General features: G+C 44.1%; 1 protein-coding gene across 2 annotated transcripts in view; it reads left to right on the top strand.

The window, feature by feature from the left end:
• The window catches only part of NECAB1 (N-terminal EF-hand calcium binding protein 1), a 130633-nt gene that overhangs the window by 29613 nt on the left and 77219 nt on the right, over nt 1-23801 (top strand). For both annotated transcript variants that reach the window (XM_045007723.1, XM_045007722.1), the window contains exon 3: nt 6255-6363. In XM_045007723.1, coding sequence (XP_044863658.1) covers nt 6255-6363 — 109 coding nt within the window. The remainder of the gene's footprint in view (nt 1-6254; nt 6364-23801) is intronic.

Raw genomic sequence — 23801 nt, 5'->3', positions numbered from 1 at the left:
GTCATCTGGAACTCAGTATAGAACATTTCTGGTTAGCATAGAAAGCAGGAAGTTACAGCAAAGTCCATCTTGAAGAGATCCAGAGCCCTGGCTCTCCTCCTGAGTTCCAAACCAGGAGACTGACCAGCTTACAACAGCCCACCCTCAGTCATGCCCAGTTGCCACTCCTCCATCCTTGTGTGTTTCCAAGGCAAACCAGTCATCTGGCCTCCACCTCATCTCTCTGTTCCTGTCACAGCCGACTGGCTCTGGTGGGGGTTGCTAAGTTACGAAATGTCTGCCCATCCTCTGGGCCTAGGAAGTTGGATGGCAGTCACCTCTGCTCTCTAGGGGGTCTCTTCAAAGATCACACAACCTGCCCCATCACCTAGGTAAATATGCAGCACATAGGGGAAACAGAGGCACACACAAAACATTAAGAAATTTCCCACTTCGTCACAGGCTACACTCAAGAATTCATGCAAGGACAGGGGAAAACCAGTCTGTTTAAACTCTCTCACCGCTAGAAGAACATGTTAAGAAATATGGAAACAAAAGTCACAGACAAAAAGGGGGAAAAGCCTTACTACCTCAACAGAGACCTCGGAGGACATCTGGCTCAATGGAAAAGATACTTCAAGTTCTTTAGCCTTGTGATTATTCCAGAACAAATATAAAAAGGTATTACAGGATCCAGAATAGTTGTTCAAGGCTAGATTGACAAAACACAATGAATGCTGGAGATGCAAACAGCTATATACCAAACTTTTGCACACCCTCAATACCTGTCAAAAAAGCATGTCTTTTGAAACACCATATTCAGTGCTCTTTTAAAAGCTTCAAGAGCCATTCTCTTTCCTTCTCCAAGCTTGTGTATTCTAGGGGTGCTGGATGAGTTGGCATTACCAATTAACATTTAGAAATGGATTGCTGTAACTATTTTAGTGACCAAGAAGGTTATTTTGAGAAAATGGAAATCTGCACTTCCTTCCTCATACACAGATTGGCTTAGTGAGCTCTCTACTACTGCATTTAGGAAGCACTATTTCACTAGGAGGGGGGTGACGCACTGGAATGGGTTTCCTAGGGAGGTGGTGGAATCTCCATCCTTAGAGGTTTTTAAGGTCAGGCTTGATAAAGTCCTGGCTGGGATGATGTAGTTGGTGTTGACCCTGTTTTGAGCAGGGGGTTGGACTAGATGACCTCCTGAGGTCTCTTCCAACCCTAATATTCTATGATTAATGGAAAAAATAATTCTGTCTACTCCTCTTAGGGAGTAACTGTGGACTACCCTCTATAGTCCCAAACCCTCTCCTTTCCCAAGGGTGACTACAGACCACTTCCCTGCAGCCTCTTTCTGCCCTCAGCTCCTGGGCTTTATAGAGGCCTCTCCAAGTGAGCCTCCTGTCGAATTCATTCCCTGCTCCCTGGCTTCTCTTCCAGGTGCAGGCTGAGCAGCTAATTGGCCTACCTGGCCACCTTAACCCCTTCCAGTCTTGTGTGAGGTGGACATTCCATCACAGTCTCTGATACTCAGAGGTTATGTTCTCACTTATTTATCTATTTAGTCATTTTAATAAGTGATACCCTGCATGGCCTCTGCTGGTTTACTTTTTTTCAGGTTTTGCAAATAATTAACTTTGACTTTTGTTATTTATATGTTGTCTCCATCTTGTGCATGTATTTATATATATTTTGTTGTGTTATGTGTTTATATTTTATATAAAAGCAATAAAAATAAAGTTAAAAGTAATTATGCCTCTTTCCATTCTAAATTTGTCTAGCTTTAACTTCTACTTATTGAATCATGTTATACCTTTCTCTGCTAGACTGATGAGACTATTATTAAATATTTGTTCCCCATGTAGGTACTTATACACTGTAATCATGTCACCCCTTAACCTTCTCTTTGTTAAACTAAATAGATTGAGCTCTTTGAGTCTGTCATTGTGAGATGTGCTTTCTAATCCTTTAATCACTCTCATAGAATATCAGAGTTAGAAGGGACCTCAGGAGGTCATCTAGTCCAACCCCCTGCTCAAAGAAGGGCTAATCCCCAGGCAGATTTTTACCCCAGTTCTCTAAATGGCCCCCTTAAGAATTGAACTCACAACCCTAGATTTATCAGGCCAATGCTCAAACCACTGAGCTATCCCTCCCCCCACTTGCCCAGCTCTCATGGCTTTCTTCTGAATCCTCTTCACTATTCAAGAAGGCTGTTGATAAATTGAACACCATAACTGGACACAGTATTTCAGCTGCAGTTGCACCAGTGCCCAATACATAGGTAAAATAGCCTCTCTACTCTTACTCAAGATTCCCCAGTTCATGCACCCTAGGATTGCATTTGCTCTTTTGGCCACAGCATCACACTTGGAGCATCAACTGATTATCTACCCCCATCCCCAAATCTTTTTCAGTCATTGCCTCCCAGGATATAGTCCCCCATGTAAGTCTAGCCTACATTCTTTGTTCCTAGATGTATACATTTACATTTAGCTACAATAAAACGTATAGTGTTTGCTTGTGCCCAGTTTACCAAGTGATCCAGATTGCTTTGAATTAGTGACCTGTCATCTTCATCAGGGCCCCATTGTGCTGGGTGCTGCACCTAATCATTTTTAGAACCTGCAGTGGTTGTGTGCCTCAATATTTTACCCGTGGAGTCTCATAGACTCATAGACTTTAAGGTCAGAAGGGACCATTATGATCATCTAGTCTGACCTCCTGCACAATGCAGGCCACAGAATCTCACCCACCCACTCCTATAACAAACCCCTAACCTATGTCTGAGTTATTGAAGTCCTCAAATTGTGGTTTGAAGACCTCAAGCTGCAGAGAATCCTCCAGCAAGTGACCCATGCCCCATGCTGCAGAGGAAGGCGAAAAACCCCCAGGGCCTCTGCCAATCTGCCCCAGAGGAAAATTCCTTCCTGACCCCAAATATGTCGATCAGTTAAACCTTGAGCATGTGGGCAAGACCCAGGAAAAAATTCTCTGTAGTAACTCAGATCCCACCCCATCTATCATCCCAGCACAGACCACTGGGCATACTTACCTGCTGATAATCAAAGATCAGTTGCCAAATGAATTGCCAATATTAGGCTATCCCATCATACCATCCCCTCCATAAACTTATCAAGCTTAGTCTTGAAGCCAGATATGTCTTTTGCCCCCACTACTCCCCTTGGAAGGCTGTTCCAGAACTTCACTCCTCTAATGGTTAGAAACCTTCATCTAATTTCAAGTCTAAACTTCCTAGTGTCCAGTTTATATCCATTTGTTCTTGTGTCCACATTGGTATTAAGCTTAAATAATTCCTCTCCCTCCCTAATATTTATCCCTCTGATATATTTATAAAGAGCAATCATATCCCCCCGTCAACCTTCTTTTGGTTAGGCTAAACAAGCCATCTGAATTCTAATGACCCCACTGGGGTTGCCAAAAGGACCCACCTGCTCTGCCTGCCAGGGTGAGTGTTATGTCACTGTGCAGAATCCTAACATTTGACGTCACGAGGAGTCAGCAGAAAACCTCTGCACCTCTATGCTGTGTCCTACAACTTAACACCCAGTAACAGAGTCTAAGAGCTATTTTTAAAGGGCAGCTCTTAGCAACCGAACCGCTGCTTGTGCCCATGAAAGTACGTACAGCTGCAATTTTTGAGAATACCGGTGTGCAGAGGTGATAGAATTTACCACTTTTGCCTACAGATCACAGGGCTTGCAGATTGAAATTCTGCCACCTGCATATGCAGATGCTAATATCTGAATTGCATGTACCTACGGGTTTGCACACAGGAGGCAACTTTTTTTTTTTGAAAAAGTGGCCCAAAGTGTCTGCTTGATACCCTGTGTCTGGTTTCGTCTATGTTCTTATTTTCCCAATATACTCTAAATCCTCTCCCTACAACATGACTTAAATAAGGCAAGTGTCCATGTCCTACTCTAGCAGTTAAAAATTATAGTCACCTTCCTTAGAGATTCCTGCTTAATTGGAACAATCTCTTTGTTATTTCTAATTTCTTTGAAGGTAGTATTAGCAGTCTGTTCTGCACTGCAGGATGGCCTATAAGAATGACCTTAGACTGCTCTGGGAATGGGCTCAGTTATCCATGCTGTTTGCCAATCACATCCAGTGATTAATTGCTAGCAATTAGTTCTGCTGAACTTCAGCAGTAAGATCTTGGAAGGCATTAAAAGCCTATTTCTGAAGTGTTCCAATCAGAAGAATTGCTCAAAATGTGATGCTTTGTCAGATTATTCCACGGGTTAAAAACACACTGGAATATGTGCACTGAGTCCTATTTTTTCAGTCTTCACACTGTAGTTACAGGAAGATTGTACATAGAGGAAGATTCTTTGGTGTATAATCAGATAGCTCTAATAAATAGTATTTTTTTAAAAATCAGAGTCTGCTGTGTGCTGTCTTTATTAAGGCAAAGAGTTTGTATTTAACAATTACAATTACTGTTATTTAAACGTTAAATACAACAGCAACCAGAGCCTGGCACTGACTGCAGCTCTTTGCAGTCCAGAACCACACCCTCCAGAATGGAGAATGGCCATTGATCTTTGCAGCCACATACATATATAACAATTGCAGCAGCTCCGTACCTGGTGTAGACTGTACCAGGCTACTCAGATTTCATTTTTGTGGCTCACAGAAAAACGGCAGCCACACATCCAAACCAACATGTTTTAAAATGTGGCTTCTGTCCAATGTTTACTATGTCTGGAATTTTCAAAAATGCCTAAAGTGATTTTGAAAATCCCATCTTGTATCCTCCTGGTAGGATGTATCACACCACACTGCAGTGACACCAGCCAGTTTAAAAAGTATGCGTATCAGAGGTTTTCATCCAGCAAACAAATTAATATGCTAATAGTGGGAAATACTAGATAAGAGAGGTTGGGCAAAGATTGAGTCAAGGATGTTGTGTCATGTTAGTTCACTGCATGCTACAATTAAGCCCAAAGTAAAAAGCAGAGGAAACAGACTCTGCCAAATAATGCTGTAGCAGTATTATAATGAGACTATTTGTTTCCCCTCAGGGTTAATGCAATTCCTAATACTGTTCTTCTAACTATTCCCATGATATGGTACTTTTCTCAAATTGCATTAGGCCTTAGGCACCTCTTGCACCTATAATTAGCCATCAGTCATCAAAAGGCAAAGATGGTGGTGGTTTAGCCTTGTCTCAAACAGAGAAGATGTATAATTATGGATGGACATATGAGCTGGAACAAGTTAAACCCAAGTATGAAAAAAAGTTGACTATATTTTAGTTTGGAAAATGGGGTTGACTCATGTTCCATCTGAGACTTGGCCTGGTGTATACTAGCAAATTAGGTTGATTTAACTACATTGGTCAGGGTGTGAAAATCCTCATTTTAGTTAAGCCGACCTAAATCCCTATGTAGACAGTGCTAGGTCGATGGAAGAATGCTTCCATCAACCGAGCTACCGCATCTCAGGGAGGTGGGTTACCTGTGTCAACAAGAGAATCCCTCCTGTTGCCGTAGGTAGTGTGTACACGGAATAACTGCAGCTGCACTGGCACAGCAGGGCTACTGTAGCATATTAAGTGTAGACAAACCTTAAGCACTCTGGCCCAGATTTTTAATGGTATTAGACATTACTGCACTCAGCATTGCAATGACTGATTTAGGAGCTGAAATATTTTCAAAAGGGGTTTAGGCACTTAGGAGTCTAAATCCCATCAACTACTAGTGGGATTTGGGCTCCTAAGTGCCTAAATCCCTTCTGAAAATGAGAAATAGATTCCTAAATCAGCTAGGCATTGCAATGCTGAGCACAGCAACACCTAATACTTTACAAATGTGGGTCTGTAAAATCACCAGCAGAAATTGTCAAGTTCATTTGCCCTAGGGTAGAAACGTGGTGCCCCTAACTCTTAACATTATTCTCAGGGTCAGACAATAAACGGGTAGTAACCTTCTCTCCATGGCTTGAAACACTTGTGTTAAATTTTGCAGGGCCGATTACATAAATACTATGTTACATTATTTGATCAATTGCTTTTACATGTCTGCAAAGGTTGATTGACAGAAATACTATTATTGATACATTTAATTTAATACTCACTATGTGGCCTGAACACAATCTGTTATCAAGTTTCCAAATAAATTTAATCTAAACATCTAGTCCCATGATTCTATTTTTTTTAAATCTCCTGTTCAGATTAATTAAATTAAAGGAGACAACAAACTGTATCCGTAGCTAACAATGTTTTGATTTCTTCTTGGTTTCAGATGATGGCAAACTGTCTTTTGAGGAATTCAAAGCCTACTTTGCTGATGGAGTCCTGAGTGGAGAAGAATTGCACGAGCTTTTTCACACCATTGATACACACAATACTGAGTAAGTATCCTTGGCTTACAACCAAGTGCTACATTTTGTATTTGGAAAAAAGTTTAATTTTGGCAAAAAAAATCTTAAACTGTTTTTATTCTAGAGAGTTGTTTCAGGGAAATTATAATGCCCAATTATGTACTCTGGTAAGAGCAAAACTTCTCGTCAGCTGATCTACATATGTTTAAGTGTCCAAACATTCAGAAATACAGGCTTGTAGAATGTGGTGTGGGCATCAGACACTGTGTAGGTCCTCTCATGAGGGCAGATGGAATCAGGGAAAGGGAAGAGATGCTGTGATCCTTTCCAGCTCTCAGGCTGGAGTAGCCTTGTTAGGACAGCTACATGGCTGCAGGGTGAGGGGGTAGATTCCTGCCCTCACAGAATGAATTGGGTTTTGAGCAGAGAGTTTGCCCCCAAGTAATTAGCATGAAACCATCATAGAAAGTAGTGAGCAAACGTTACCACCTATGACTGTTTGATGCTCTGTAGGAAATGGATTGATGTCTTCATTCATGTTTCTTGGAAATCAGAAAACTCACATTACATTTCAGAGTAGCTGACTTGTTGGCAGGGTCAGCAGAAGCTGAGGGTTGAAGGGTATAGAGAGTGAATCAACTTCTTGTCCCAAGTATATCTCTCTCTGCAGTGGGTTAATGCAACTGCCAGGCCACCGGGGGGAAATTGTATCATTCCTCCCCATGTGGTATGTAGTCTTTGCATAGACTAAAGAGCAGTCAAAAAAAAGTTCCATAAAAATAATTGAAACTTTGGATTTTTTTCAACTAATTCCAAGTATAAACTACTGTATAAGCTGAATTTTTTAGTAAAAAAGGGAAGCACCAGAGAAGAGGGTCGGCTTATGAACGGGTATAGAGAGGGAAAGGTGGGACACAGCCCTTCCCCCTAACAGAGGGATCAAGGAGATGCAGCATAGCCAGCAGAGCCAGAAGACCCCCAGCTTCTCCCCACAAAAAACAGTTCCCCACCAGTTGCTGTCCCAGCCCATCAGGGTAAGCAGCTGGCGCGCCAGGACACTTTGTTTACTTAGGTTTACCTCCGTGTCTGTGGACGCTCAAGGTAAACAATTCATCTCGGCCTACCAGCGGCTTATCCTGGTGGCCCGGGATCCAAAGTTTGCTGACCCTCGAAGTATAGGGTTGACTTATGAATGGGTCACAAAAATTTTCCATTTTTACTTATTCATCTTGGGGGGGAGGAGGTCGTCTTATAAACAAACCAGCTTATAATCGAGTATATACGGTAGTTTACTAGCTAATCAGAATAGTACTTGGCTAATCTGCACGCTGCATGATTCACACACACAAATCTGGTGGCCTCCTCCCACTTCTCAGCAAAGACAGGGAAGTCAACCACAGTAGGGGGACCATTACTAAGACATAACATAAACATAATATAGCACAGTTACTAGCCATAGGTAGATGACACTGTAGTTGTCAAAAGACATAGACAGAGTATTTTTATGATGAATCATCCTTGCTTTAATTCATAGCAGCCCATCATACAGAGTCCACAACAGGTACTCTTTTGCCATTAACGCCCCATGTCCCCCAAGCCCTACATTTAATTGGTGTTTATATCCTTGTGAAGAGGTTGACTTTCACTCCTACTGAAAACTGGTCCCATTCAGTAATTCAGTGGGTCTCCCAGTTATTGGTATGAATTAGCAAGGTGTATCTAATACTGATACCAATCTAGTACCTTTCATGTGGACTACATTCAGTTTGGGTGCCCTTTCTGTGGTCCAAAAGCTACTGAAGTGATGGCATTTATTACCTTTGGTTCCTAACAGGTTATAAAGCCATCCCATTTGCACCAGTCATTATTGGCTTTTTGGTTCTGTTTAGAAACAGTGCAAACTCAGTAGTACTTACTGGTACCGTATAGATGAAGACACTAATGCAGTAACTGACATTAACTCTATTGTGCATGAAGGTTCTGATCTCATGCACTGCCAGTCCCTGCTGCTGTCTCAGTTTCTCTCCCTCCACAGGGTATCTGGTCCCAGGTCACTCTCCTAGGCCTCTCTAGAGAGCCCTATAGCTTTCCTAGCCCCTAGTTTCCCGATCTCTGATGAAGCAGGCTCCCTCTTCTGATGATAGCCCAGGGCTTTCTAAGTGAAACCTAGTCACCTGAGCCAACTGTTCTCAGTTGTTGGCTGCATGTGTGTTCTCTCTGCGTGCTGCACTGGCTCTGGCCAGATAGCCCATACAGCAGACCTTGATCAAACTGCCCAAGAAGACCACAGACTCGGTTCAGTAGCAAAGGTCAACCAGGTTTATTGCCAATAAGGCACAATATTAGTGCCGTGTATGTGCTACAGAGATACACTCAATACATGTATGCCTCTGACAATGTACTCAGCTTAGTGAACAGCAGGACTTTCTGCTTCCCCCTGGGCTGGACAAAGACACCCCCTTTGCGACCCGTCTTTTATACACTGATACAAGAAGTTATGTACTGCCCCTCTGACATGGTTAGTTACCACTTTTACCCTTGTACCTGTTGGTTTGATCAAAACATGTCTATCCATCACTTGTCATCTTGACCTTATCTTTAAGAGAGGTCAGCGTGTCCCTGTACCATCTTCAGGGAGTGTGCCTACAGCATAACCCTGTATCAGGGTGTTTTGTTTCTAGCCTTCCTACGTGAATACTTAGCACCTAGGAGTGCTTGTGTTTTTACTGTGCTACCCCTGTTTTTGCCAAGTTCATGTATCACATAGTGCAGGGATTCTCAGCCTTTTGCTTTCTGAGGCCCCCACAACATGCTATTAAAAACTCCACGGCCCACCTTTGCCACAACTGTTTTTCTGCATATAAAAGCCAGGGCTGACATTATGGAGTAGCAAGCAGGGCAATTGCTCAGGCTTCGGCTTTGGCCCCGGGTGGCAGGGCTTAGGGCCCTGGGCTTCTGTCTCAGGCTGTGGGGCTTTGGCTTTCTGGCCTGGGCCTCAGCAAGTCTAACCTTGGGCCTGCTTGACAGTTCTCCCCCCCCCCCCGAAATCTGCTTGTGGCCCCCCAGGGGCCCCAGACCCCTTGTTGTAATCTGCTGATGTAGTGAACCTGAGAAATGGAAAGCTAGCCAGAGGTGAGACTGAGCCCAACTCCCTGGGAAGTTTTAGCTCAACCTCTAACAAAGGGTTTTGAAAGCTAGATGGCACAGTTTTGTAGGAAGCAACTCAGTTAATTTACTTTTTAATTAATTTTCAATCTGAATGGCATTGTTAAAATAACGAGGAGTCTTGTGGCACCTTAAAGACTAACAAATTTATTAGAGCATAAGCTTTCGTGGGCTATGACTAAAGCTTCTCATATTAAAAACATGTTCTTTAGCAAAGAAAACTAAAATAAATCATAAGTAGTATTATGCATGCAAAATGCACATTCCAGGTCTGAATGAAATAAGCAGCTTCTAGGGACAGAAACCTGAAAACTCTTTAAAATGCCCTAAGGATATTTGTTAACCTAATAAGACTTCTGTTCTTCTCCTCAATCATGTTCAATATTAACATGAATTCAAATCTTTAGTATTCAAGTTCCTTCATCTATAGAAATACATAATATACATTCCGAGGCTCAGTACTTTGATGATTAAAGAGCTTGTCCACTTTTTTTGATTGTCAATGAAGTAGTCTTCGTGATCAGTGTTGCCTTCCTGATTATACAAAGCCATGAAAGGATTACAGCCTGCTTTGTATATAATCCGTGTGTTCCTAATGGGCTTGGCTCTGATCTCACTTATGCTGATGTAAATCAGACAGAACTCCATTGAAGGCAACTGAGTTTTGCCAGTCTAAAATTGGAGTGAAAGGAGTATCTTGTCCACAGGACCTTCCTAAAACATTCAGTAATCTGTCCTGTACTAAAGAACCCTTACAGATTACCACCCGAGGTCTACATTCCCTTTTCTACACAAGCTAATGGAAAAGCCAGTCTCCAACACCAGCAGTAAGCTGCCAGTATTCTGGATCCTTCTCAGGCAGGTTTCAAGCCAGACAGCACTTGTCCATACACAAGAAAAGCTCATCCATATTCATCATGCTGGGGCTCTTTGATAGTGCTGACCAGTAAATAATCCTTCCTGCCTACAAGAAGTTGTGTGGATGAGTGGAAAGGCCTTGAAATTACTCCAGTCCTTCCTCTCAGACCAAATCCAAAGGGTTGCTAACTATTCCTCCACCTATAAAAGACCTCACCTGTAAGAGTTCAACAAGACTCAGGCCTTCCCCCCATACTATACAACATCTATAAGGAATTTTAGTCAGAGTTGATGAGTCATGGGTTGAAGTGCCAACAGCACATGGGTAACACCCAACTCTATACTCCTTTACATAAAGCAAACATTACCCACCATCTTTTTGCGTTCTCAGTGTTTAAGCAAAATTACCACCTGCATGAAGACCAGTTGGTTAAAGCTTAACACAGGAAACTCTGGGAAGACACTGATAGGAAGAGGGAGGCACTTCAGAGAGCTTCCTTCTCGACAACATTCTCCTCTCTTGAGGGCATCTGCCCTCAAAATAAGTCAGTGCACAACCAAGTAGCCATAGATGCAAAAAACATGCATTTCCTCTGTGAATGGCCAAAAGATTGTATGCCATCCTATCAGACCTGGCCACACCATTCATGCATTTTTGATTGCTAGGCTTGATTAGTGCCACTCATTATATTTAGGAATGAAGCTATGTGCCCTGAAAAACTCCAGCTGGTACAACACAAAATGGCCTTTTGCCCTAGCAACACAGGTTGCTATGAGTACACCAATCTTCTGCTCCACCCTCCATACTGTCTCCACTGAATACAGAGTCAAGTTCAAGGTCTCAATATTCAAAGCCCTCCCTAGAACTGGCTCTAGTTATCTGAGAGATCACTTCTGCCTCCATGACCACAACAGCTATGTTCTACAGGCACAGTGGAACTGTTGAACAATATGGGAAAGCTTGTTAGTATAAGTGAAGAAACTTCTGATGAACTTTCATGGTGAGATCACTCCTGCAAGAAATAAGAATGACAACGGACCTCACCAGGTGTAGAATGGAATGGGAAAACTCATTTTCTAAGCTTAGCCTTCCTTTGATAAGCTCTTCACATAGACAAATATATAGTGTGTTCACACGAAACCTTAAACCTCTCTCTCTCTCTCTCTCTCACACACACACACACACGCATGCACGCATGCACACACACGAGCTATTGATCCTACAGGCTGAGAAGAAAGAGAGAGATCCATATTTCTGTTTTTAAATTCTTGGGAGATGCTCTGCTACTACGATTATGCAGTTTGTTTAAGCTGCCACATATCTTCATATACATACACCAATGCTGTTCAACAAGCTATAGACCATTTTTTGTTTCAGTTGTCTTAATTAATGCACAACCAATGTTCCCACTATTAGACACTAAAAGAGAAAATGCAATGTGAGCTGATTATGCTCAAATATAGGAGGATAGGATGTAGCAAGCCAAATTTTCCTAATGTACCCAAAGTGCTTAATATTTATAATCCTCAAAGCAGAAAGCAGCATAAATCCATCTAAATGAATAATTAGGGATTTTGTGCATGTTAAATAGGCATTATTTGTTTTGTGAATAAAAGGCTCATTTCTTAAAATTGAAGATTCAGACTGAGACATAAATTTGATCTTACAAATGTGAACCAAAAGTAAAATACAATCCTATTCATACTGAATAGAAACTAGGTGGGATACCACCTGCATCTGTTTAGCAGATTAAGCTCCTTCAGACAGAGTTCCAACCCTGTTCTTCAGAATCATTCCTTCTTGTACACTCCTCCAGACCTGACTTTCCTTATATATAATTTAAATGTGACTTTTTACTAAAGCAGTCTTGTTTTGCAGTAATCCTTGTCTGGACTCAGCAGGGGGATGAGTCCTTTTGATGGGCTACTGAATTGGACTGATCCTTTTCATTGTACAGTATTTGATTTCTGAGGCCTGGTCTACACTGTGTGGGGGGGTCAAACTAAGGTACGCAACTTCAGCTACGTGAATAGCATAGCTGAAGTCGAATTACCTTAGTTCAAGTTACTTACCCATCCTCACGGCACGGGATCGACGTCCGCGGCTCCCCCGTCGACTCTGACACCGCTGTTCGCGGTGGTGGAGTTCCGGAGTTGACGGGAGCGCGTTCGGAGTTCGATATATCGAACTCAGAGAATTCGATTGCTACCCGCCGATCCGGCGGGTAGTGAAGACGTACCCTAAGAATAGTGGCTATTACTTCCATGTCTGACTTTGCTTTTCATTCTTGTGAAACAGAAATATAATTCACAAGTGAACTTACTTTTTACCGAAGGTAAACAGGTCTGGAGAATGTGTGGAAATAATAGGCATAATATTGTGACTTGGTTATCAGGAAAGAAGAATTTGTGACAGCACTAATAGTTGGGATTTTAAATAAGGAACATTTTGAAATGCTACAGTTGATATCTGAGAACAGGCAGTGCAATTGGCACAACCATCTGGGTTACTGAAATGTAAATCATCCAGCAAGCACATAGTGGAAAGCATGGTATAAGAAGTGGCCGGGAAAACACTCCCGTGGGAAATATGTGAGGATATGTTGGGTTGTCTGTTGTATTTTAATTGGCCACATTTATCCAGGCCTTTTGCTCAACTTGATGGCACTTTTGCATTTGTCTGTCTTCATGTGTGTGTAACCCCTGCCTGCTCAGCATGGCACTCTGTCCCCCTCTAGTGGTGGCTAGGCAAGCTAGCGACTGATGAGCCTGCTACAAGCTTGATTAAAAGAGAACTATCTTTTAGCTCAGGAAGTAGAGGCTCATGCATTAAGCTATAGAGATCCCAGGTTTGATCCTTGCTGCTGACAACCCACACAGGGGTGTTAGCGTTGCATAGGTATTATGTGACAAATTTTGAATGCTGCATCTGATCAATTCCAACATTTCAGGGAACAGTCCAGGCACCAATGGCCAGAACCCTATTGATTTGGGGGGAAATCAGAAAACTTAAAGGAAGAAAATCTAGGACACATAGATCCTGCCATCTCTTTAGCACAGCCACCACTTCAAACAGCTCTCAATTGTCTATAGACCAAAGAACCGGTTGATGGCACTGTGACGTTCCCCTGGTGTTATCTGGACCAGTGATCTGTTAGGTCACTCCAATCTTCGACTCTGGGAGCCAGCCTTACCCTGTTCTGCTGTGAGAACCCCCATTCCCGGGCTGTTCACGCACAGCCTCTGGCATGTAAGCTGCTCCCAGCTACTTGAGTGAGCACTTTTGGCCAGCCACTGCTTGGATTGTGCAAGTGAATGACATGAGCCAATATCTCCGGTCCCAGACGCAGCCCTAGGAACCTCCGTCTTGCAGGGTCCTGTTATGCCCGCAGGACACTGCAAGCTTATATGAGTTCATCAATTTAACAAAGAAATTGATATGTACCAGGCTTGTTATCCCAAGGGGAGTCGCTGACACGCTTCAAACCAAATGCACTACTTCAGGTAGAATAAACAAGCAAATGTATTAACTACAAACAATATATTTTAAGTGATTATAAGTCAAAGATTTGGTCAAAAGAAATAAAAGCAAAACGCATTCTAAGCTGATCTTGACACTTTCAATGCCCTTACAAACTTGCATGCTTCTCACCACAGACTGGCTGGTTGCCCTTCAGCCAGGCTCTCCCCTTTGATCAGCACTTCAGTCACTTGGTGGTGGTGTCTGTAGATGGAGGTGGAAGAGAGAGAGAGCATGGCAAACGTCTCTCCCGTCTATCATGCTCTTTCTTCCCTCTTGGCTTTGACCCTCACTTCAGAGTCAGGTGAGCATTACCTCATCATAGTCCAAAACTGACCAAGGGAAGGGGGATGACTCACTCAAGAGTCCAACAAATCCTTTGTGGCTGCCTAGGCCAGTGTCTTTTGTTCCTGTGAGGCTGGGCTGGGTTTGTCCCATACATGCCCTGATGAGGTGTGAACCGCCCCTCTGCTCCTGGAGAGTTTTGCCTGGGTCTCTGCTCCTGGAGAGTTTTTGCCTGGGCTTGTTTTAAGCCATAAGGACACATTTTCAGCCTCATAACTATGTACATGAAAGTACAACCTATAGCATTACTATAACAACAATGCTCAGTGAGCCTGCCGAAGACACCCGACATGACAAACTGCATTGGATACCACACAATCATTTTATAAGGATAAACATAGGGGTGCAGGGAGTTCCCCCGAGGCACAGAGTGTCACAGGTAGCCATTAATGCCCTGCAGCATAACAGAACCTCTGCTTATTCTCCCAATAGGGCTTGGCATTCTGGCACCCTGAACAATTTATCTCCTAGACAAATAATGATGGGAGGAGAAGGGGAAATGGGGGCATACACACAGCCTCTGGCATGGGGCAGAGAATGGGAGACCCTGGTATATTGGGAGGGGAGAATAGGGATGGGGCTGGAGCACATAGTCACCAGCATGCAGGGGAGAATGGGGGACCGTGGTAAGGGAGGAGGAGGAGGAATGGGGGGCACACAGAACCCCAGGCAGATGGGAGATTGGGGATTTTGTGGGGAGTCGCTAAACTAGAAGGGGATAGGAGGATAGCACACAAAGAGCTTGTGGAGGGAATGGAGGGATGAAAAAAGCCTCCAGTGTGTGCAACAAGCTCAGCCCAAAGAAGCTATGAAGTATGTGCCTTCATAGAATTGTAGGAAGGGACCTCGAGAAGTCATCTAGTCCAGTCCCCTGCACTCAAGGCAGGACTAAGTTATCTAGACCATTCCTGACAGGTGTTTGTCTAATCTGCTCTTATAAACCTACAATGATGGAGATTCCATAACCTCCCTAGGCAAATTATTCCAGTGTTTAACCACCCTGAGAGTTAGGAAGTTTTTCCTAATATCCAACCTAAACCTCCCTTGCTGTAATTTAAGCCTGTTGCTTCTTGTCCTAGCCTCAGAGGTTAAGAAGAACAATTTTTCTCCCTCCTTCTTGTAACAACCTTTTATGTACTTGAAAACTGTCATGTCCCCTCTCAGTCTTCTCTTCTCCAGACTAAACAAACCCAATTTTCAATCTTCCCTCATAGATCATGTTTTCTAGACTTTTAATAATTTTTGTTGCTCTCCTCTGGACTTTCTCCAATTTGTCCACATCTTTCCTGAAATGTGGTGCCCAGAACTGAACACTCCAGTTGAGGCCATATCAGCATGGAGTAGAGTAGAAGAATTACTTCTCATGTCTTGCCTACAGCATTCCTCCTAATCTATCCCAGAATGATGTTTGCTTTTTTTGCAACAGGGTTACACTGTTGACTCATATTTAGCTTGTGATCCACTATGACCCACACATGGGTGGCGGGTATTAAAGACTAAGGCTTCCCTGCCTCAGGCCATGGCCCTGCCCATCTTCCCTTGGGAGGCCCCGCCTTCCCTGCCCCTCTACCCTGAAGTCATCTGGGGCTCAGCTCCAGTCGGCTGCCAGGAGCTTGGACCCACCGGCAGCCAGCAGCAGCGCTCGGGCTGGCCTGCAGGAGGGGAACGGGGATGGGGCAGGCCAGTGGCCTGGCCCAGCACTCAGGGGGCCGGCAGCTTGGTTGGGTGCTGAGGGCGGGCCGGTGCTCCAGGGGGCTGGGCCGGCACTCAGGGGGGCTAGCAGCTTAGCCAGCTGCTGAGAGAGTGATGGGGTGGCCAGCATTGCTGGGGTGGGCGGCCCTCGGGGCTCCAGACTGCGGGAGGGTGAGGCCGGCGGGCTATCCTCCCCAAAGGGGAGGTTTACCCACCACCCATGTCCCCACATCCCTCTCCACAGTACTCCTTCCTAGACAGTCATTTACCATTTTGTATGTGTGCAACTGTTTCTTCCTAAGTGGAGTACTTTGCATTTGTCCTTATTGAATTTCATCCTATTTACTTCAGAACATTTCTCCAGTTTGTCCAGAGCATTCTGCATTTTAATTCTATCCTCCAAAGCACTTGCAACCCCTCCAGCTTGATATCAGCCACAAACTTTATAAATGTACTCTCTATGCCATTATCTAAATCATTATTGAATGATTCAGTGCGGGACCCCTCTTAATATGCCCTTCCAGCTTGACTGAACCACTGATAACTAGTCTCTGGGAACAGTTTTCCAATCAGTTTTACACTCACCTTATAGTAGCTCCATCTAGATTGTATATCCATAGTTTCTTTTGAGACGGTCATGCAAGATAGTATCGAAAGCCTTACTAAAGTCAAGATATACCACATCTGCTGCTTCTCCCCCATCCACTTCCCCTTAGTGGGTACAGTATCAAGAAGTCAGGCAGGAGGGAGGGATAATAAGGTTCCTTTTAAGAGAGTGACTCTTTACGATAGTCACTTGACAGAACATACCCATAGCTAATACAAAAGTTTCAATTTTGAAACAGTGATGAGGTTTTGTATTCTTACATGATACAATATTTTATGCCTGACTTTGCAGCTGGTAAGTATCAGACATTGTTTGATCTTTCATCCCAACAGAAATGCAGAAAATTAATTTTTAGGGCTTTCCATAGACCCCTTTTGCCTTTGAAGACTCTCTCATCAGGAGACAGTATGATGGAGGGATGTGGCAACATGCCAGAAATCTGATTGAGTTAATGGAGAGAAAGGCAACCTGGACAATGCAGTATGAATCCTGAGTCCCTATTAATACAGTTTTCCAACCCAGAACATAAGTTCACATGCATGAAGAAAGCCAAAATGTCACTAATTAGCATCACACACAATTGCTGAGAAGGGCAGGTTACATAAAATGTCTGATATTAACACATTGGCTCAGAAAAGGATCAAAGTGTTCATTGAACCTTATGAAGTTTTGTTATGCAAGTGTAAGAATCATGTACATGTCAAACAGCCTTAAACCATCCATTGTGTGATGCCTCTCACTTGCAAATTATCCTAGAGAAGAAAATGAAATTCTTGATTTATGCTTATGGCTGCTAAGTAGCTCAAAGCTGCAGTTCAATAGGGAAGAATGAGAATAAAATTACTGTACCTTGGATACATCCAGCAAGTGAACATTTGTACAGGTATTTTCACATTTTAATCCAGTTAAATAAAAAACAATCTAAGCTGTAACAAAGAAGACTCTTTCTCAGTCTCATCCTTTTCTCTCTCTCTTCCCCTCACCCCCCAGCCCAAGAGCCGTGTGAAACATTCCACTTGAAACTTCAACATTCAAGGGTCTCAAAGTTAGCCTAGTCTGTGTCCAAGCTGCTTCTGAAAACACAAGGCCAAATCCTTAGCTGGTGTAAATCCATGTAGCTCCATGTAAGCCATTACAATGGAGAAACCTCAGCTGCTTTCATGGAGCTACATCAATTCATATGGGATATGGATATGATCCACAGAATGCTATGGGGCAGAATGAGAACCTGTATGAGTTGTATCAAAAAAAACCCTAGGGTAGCCCATCTTGAGAGGGTTGGAGGGGTCTGGAAAATCTTCCCCCCCCCCCATATAGCTGCACCTGTTAGCCCACTGAAGAGCCATTTTGATAGGTTCCAGTGAAATCCTCTTTCCTCCCATTTTAGTGTTTCAGATCAAAAACTGATTTTAGATACAATAACATGGACAAATCTTTTGTTCCACTTAGCCTGAGCTGGCAAAATGGTGGAGAAAAAGGTGACAGAAAGAAATTACAAAAGCCAGAACAGAGTCTTGGAATCCCTCTCAGCTGCCTGGCTGTAATGGGTGGGATTGGAAGTCTTCTCTATTTGTGCTCGCCTCCACCAATGGCGTTCCCTGATATCTTTCCTGAGTTTTTTTTAGCAGTACTATGCCACGAGGGTGAACACTATTGGTTTGTCCCTTTTTATAATCTTTGTGTACAAGCAACACCCTAAATATATGATGTAAAACAAGAGAGACTTGTTTTTAACATGCTCCTCATGGTCCACAATCAAAGGAGCAGAATCCACACATAGAAGAAGCCTAGACAGGGCTGCCCAGAGGGGGGCGGGGGCAAGTGGGGCAATTTGCCCCAGGCCCTGGGCCTCGCGGGGGCCCCCACGAGAATGGCTGAGCCTCACCCCCGCCATCCCCGCGGCGCCTCAGTGCATCCTGAATAGCGCTGCAGCCGGGTCGCTCCGGGGGGGGGCTGAGCTCCGTCCCGCTCAGAGCTGCGTGGTAAGGGGACGGGGCTGTGAGCTCCAGGCTGAGCGGCTCCTCCCCTTACCACGCGGCTCTGAGCGGGGAGGAGCTCAGGCCCTCCCCAGCCACCCGGCTGCAGCGCTGTTCGGGGCCACTTCTCGACGCGCGTGGTGAGGCGCTGGGAGGCGGGGGTAAGCGGCCGGGGCCGGGTCGGGTTAGATAAGGGGCAGTGAGTTCCGGGGACAGGGAGGGGGGGTTGGATGGGGCAGAGGTTCTGGGGGGGCAGTCAGGGGACAGGGAAGGGGGGGTTGGATGGGAGGATTCGGGGGGTGGTGGCCAGGGACAAGGAGCAGGATGGGTCAGATATTCTAAAAAAATCTCATTTCATTTGAAATGTTTAGCAGGGTTTTTATTGGTTTGTTTGTTTTTCGGCTTCTTGGTGAAACAAGACCCAAAAAAACCTCCAAGGTTTTCAATTTGTTGTTACCCCTCTACCCCGCCTCCTTTTTCTCCCTCTTTACCTTTTTCCTCTCGCCTCCCCGAGAGGGAAAAGGAGGCAAGGAGAAGGAAAGCCCAAGAGAGGAAAAGCTCAATGAAAACCACTTTAAAAGGCTTAAATTTAAGTGGAAAACAAAAGTTGAATGAAACAACATTTTTCTACACATTTTTCTTAAATGTTATTTTGATTGAACAAAAAAACCACCCAGCTTTAGTTGTAACCGCACAGGCTTCTGTATGCTCCTTATGCCTAGCCTGAATGGCCCACTGGCCTGAGTTCAGTCTCATAGGGGGCACCTGCTAAATATGGCTTGCTTACCTTAACCCTCACCTTCTCACCCAGCCTCTGTCCCAGTGCCTAGATATCTGGCTGAAACTGTTACTTTTGGAAGGCATGAGCACATTCCTCCTTCTGACCTATAACTGAGTCACTCCTTGGGCAAAGAAGAAAAATAGTATATTTCTGCTCTTCAGATTAACCACAAGATATTTCTACATTATTTTAGCCAAGGATGTGCTTGGCCTGCCTTCTATGGCTCAGTCATGTGCAGGTAGGTGAAATAGTGGGTGAAAAACTGGTTGAAGGACAGTAATCAAGGAATGGTTATCAATGATACACTTTCAAACTGGGGAAATGTGTCCAGCAGGTCCCACAGGGGTCCAGTACTATTCAATATTTTCATAAATCAATGGGATAATGGAGTCAAAAGTTCACTTATGCAATTTGCAGATGACACCAGGCTGGGAGGGGTTGAAAGCACTTTGGAGGACAGGATTAGAATTTGAAATGCCCTTGATAAACTGGAGGATTGGTCTGAAATCAGCAGATGAAATTCAATAAAAACAAGTGCGAAGTACTACACTTAGGAATGAAAAATCAAATGCATAACTACAAAATTGGGAATAACTAGCTAGGCAATAGTACTGCTGGAAAGGATCTGGGGATTATAGTGAATCACAAAGTGAATGTGTCAACAATATGATGCAGCTACAAAAGAGACTAATATCATACTAGGTTGTTATGACATATGTTGCAACCTTGTGCAGTATCTCTGGGGATACATACTGTATTAAGCTTATGAATGGTTTATGTATCACTGTGGGCCAGGGACTGTATGCAACTTGGGGCAGTGGAGGAGAGTGAGGGGGAATGATACCACAGCTCCTCCAGAAACTAAAAGCAGTGGATGGTGATTTAAGGTGAATCACTCAGGTTGTAAAGACCTCCAGAGAGGTACCATGCCTGGGGACGCTTGCATACACCCATTCAAACTAGGTTTTCCAGAGACCAGCTGACTAAGAAAGGATGTTTGGCATAAAAAGTCTGCATTTAAACTGACCCAGGGCCTTCTTTTGAGTCAGCAAGCAGACAAGTCCTTCTGACCAAAGACGCAACCCTGCCAGAAGGGCTGGAAGAACTTTGGCTTACTAGGGCCCCTGTCAGATTGAGCAGTGACATCTGATAAGCTTTTAGAGTGTGTCATAAACATACAGTTTAGGGTTAATTCCTCTTTTGCCTGTAAAGGGTTAAGAAGATCACATAACCTAGCTGACACCTGACCAACAGGACCAATAAGGAGACAAGATACTTTCCAATCTGGGAGGGAGGAAAGTCTTTGTCGGTTGTTGTGTGTGCTTTTGCCAGAGAAGATCAAGGAGACAAGCCATCTAACGCTGTTAAAATTCAAAAGTTTTGGATTTTTTTTTAAGCAGAATTTTTTTATTGTTTCTTTAAACAATCAAAAACAGCAAGCAGCAAATATTTGGCCACACACTTCTGAAACCCCAAATCATGTTCAGGTTTTGGCAGACTTATTTCAGCTTTTCAATTAAAAAAACCACAACAAATTTTGAAGGAAAGCAGACATTGTCTGTGATTTTTTTCTGCTTTTTAAAAACCCCTAGTTTTCGATCCAAAAAAAGTTTTGATGGAAAATATTTGTCCAACCTTTTTAATTAGCTTTAGTGCCTTTTAGCACTAGCTGATGCTGAGAACCAGTGATACCTTGTAAAGGTGACTTGAAAAGAAATTCTCAAAACTGGGTTTGTGCTGAGATGCGGAAGGTTTTTAAATGTTTATTTTCCCCGGGCCCCACAGGGGCCCCCACGAGAATACAGTATTCTATAGTATTGTAACTTTTTTCATGGAAGGGGCCCCAAAAATTGCTTTGCCCCAGGCCCCCTGAATCCTCTGGGCGGCCCAGAGCCTAGAACTCAATATATGCAACTTTTATCCTACTAATTAACCAACCACTTACCGAAGAGGGCACTTCTCTCTTCCATACACTAAAATGTCCCCAAAGAGGCTTATGCCTTTGGTCATCCGGCTCTTCCAGAAATTTACTCAGTCCTCACACCTTCAGACCAGGTTATCTACAAGGTGCTTTCACCTCTCTGGAATACTACAGGAAATGAGAGACACATAGCTCATCCTTCCTATTCTTTATTATTAATTTGGTTGTGTGGTTAGGGCAGAGCTCTAGGACTTCCTGGGCAATGGCCTGTGGTAAGATGTTACATTGATAAACTACTAGCCTAGGACTTGAGTGAGCTGGGTTCAACCCTCTACTCTACTGCAGACTTCCTGTGTGACTTTGGGCGGGTCATTTGAAATCAGTTGGAGTTAGGCATCTACATTCCTTTAAAAATCTGACCCTTCCTCTTTCTGCGTCTCAGCTCCCCAACTGCACAGTGGGGATAATAGCACTTCCCTACCACACAAAGGGTGTGAAGAATAAACATATCAAAGACAATGAAGGGCTTGGATACCAGGGTGATGGAGGCCATGTAAATGTCTAAGATAGATCATTTCTATTAAAGCTAAATTGTCTTACTCAGCAAAAGGCAAAATCCATCCATGTTCAGGCAGTTTGGCTTGCTGAAGATATCACAGTTTAGGCAGGGAACCGTGCAGCCTGGAAAAATCCTGGTCAGAAGGGACAGAGATGTGGTTCTCTGCCAGAAGAGATGATGGCTACGGAGACTGGAGCCTAGAGTGAGTGACCATGGCATTGTATCCTGAAGCCTAACACTAGAGTGGAGGAATGGTCTCGTAGTTGAATCACTGAGCTAGGGCTCAGGAGATATGAGTTCTGTTCTTGGGTCTGCCACACAGATTTACTCTGTAACCTTGGGCAAGTCATGTAATCTGCCGATGCCTCAAATCCCCCTCTCTGTCACCGATGAGTTGTAACAATAAATGCAGTGATGTTTGTGAGGCAATCAGATCTTACTGGGGTGAGTGCCATGGAAAAAAATCTATAAATCATTTAAAAATAAAAAGATAGGAACATATACATTGCTGTAAGTGTGGAGGAACCCAGTTGACTTTAATGCCTTTGAGTGAACTCTCTAAGCCAAATAGGTATTAAAGCTATACTACTTGGGTCTTGTCATCTCAACTTGCTAGAAGAGGGGGATTAATTGCATTTTAGTAATTTAGATATTTGAAAAGAGTAGACCAAAGCTAATGGAATAGATATTACAATACCATAGAGCTGAATAAAATTAAGCAGTGCACATGCTGGATACTACTGACTATTGAAATAAGCAAAGCACATTGTCAGTGGTACATTAAGGCATGCAATAAGGAAACTAGTCTTCATTTTGCAGTAATTAAGGTCATGCCTGTTCTGTTCAGGAAACTCAGTGTAAGCTCTGCACCTTACTGTTTGGTGCATATCAGGTGGCACTTAAGTCTGTAACAAATCTTATCTTTTAGCAAAGTAAATGTATAACCAGCTGCTGCCTCAGTTACTTTAATTACCTGAAGAAAGCCATGTAAAAATTATACACCAATGCAACACCATGGAGCAAAACTTACTGTTGTATGGAATGGTGATTGATCATTGCCATTAATGGTTAGCGTCTGCAGGAGAGTTAGTCTGATGTTTGCACATATTATTCACGCAAGTTGGCTTTATATTTACTACTCCTGGGGGCATTCTGCACCAAAAAATTAAAAATTCTGCACATAATATTTTAAAATTCTGCAAATTTTATTTGTCAGAACAACACTACATAATCACACCAGTTTCAATTATTTGGTAATTTATTTCAAAATACCAGTCAGCAAGTATGTCTGTAACAATACAGACACACACAAAATTTCCCCCAGGAGTAGAGAGTTAAAGAAACCACTATGACAACCCAGTTCCTATTTCTCTGCCCACTTCCCCCCACCTCCCCCAGAGCCAGGGCCGGCTCCAGACCCCAGCGCGGCAAGCACGCGCGTGGGGCGGCATTTGCCGGCAGGGGCGGCAGGCTGGGCCGGTGGACCTGCCGCAGTCATGCCTGCGGGAGGTCCACCGGAGCCCCGGGACGACGGGGCCGCAGGCATGACTGCGGAGGGGGCGCTCCTCCCGCGGCTCGGCTGGACCTCCCGCAGGCATGACTGCGGAAGCTCCACTGGAGCCGCCGGACCAGCCAACCATCCGCAGCTGCGGGCGGTCCAGCCGAGCCGTGCGACCAGCGGACCCTCCGCAGTCATGCCCGCGGGAGGTCCGCTGCTCCCGGGGCTCCTCCCGTGCATGACTGCTTGGGGCGGCCGAATATGTAGAGCCGCCCCTGCCCAGAGCCCATCCAGGGAGACAGACACCCACAACCCCTCCCCGCAGTCAATACACCTGAAACCCCTCCTTCCCAAAACCCAACCGTGCCCTCCCCCCGGCCCAGATATCCACACCTCATCCCTCCCCAGAGCCCAGCTGTGGGGGACCCCTGGCCCAGACACTCATCCCCCTCCCCTCACCCAAGCCCAGGGATCCACAGGGAGAAACAGCATGATGCTTGGTCCCTGGTTTGTAGAGTTTCTTGTGCATTACCCTTGCCTTCTCTC

The sequence above is a fragment of the Mauremys mutica genome, chromosome 2, assembly GCF_020497125.1.
Source record: "Mauremys mutica isolate MM-2020 ecotype Southern chromosome 2, ASM2049712v1, whole genome shotgun sequence".
In the NCBI taxonomy this organism is placed as follows: domain Eukaryota; kingdom Metazoa; phylum Chordata; order Testudines; family Geoemydidae; genus Mauremys; species Mauremys mutica.
The sequence above is the reverse complement of the archived record's forward strand: the minus strand, read 5'-3'. Positions and strand labels throughout refer to the sequence as shown.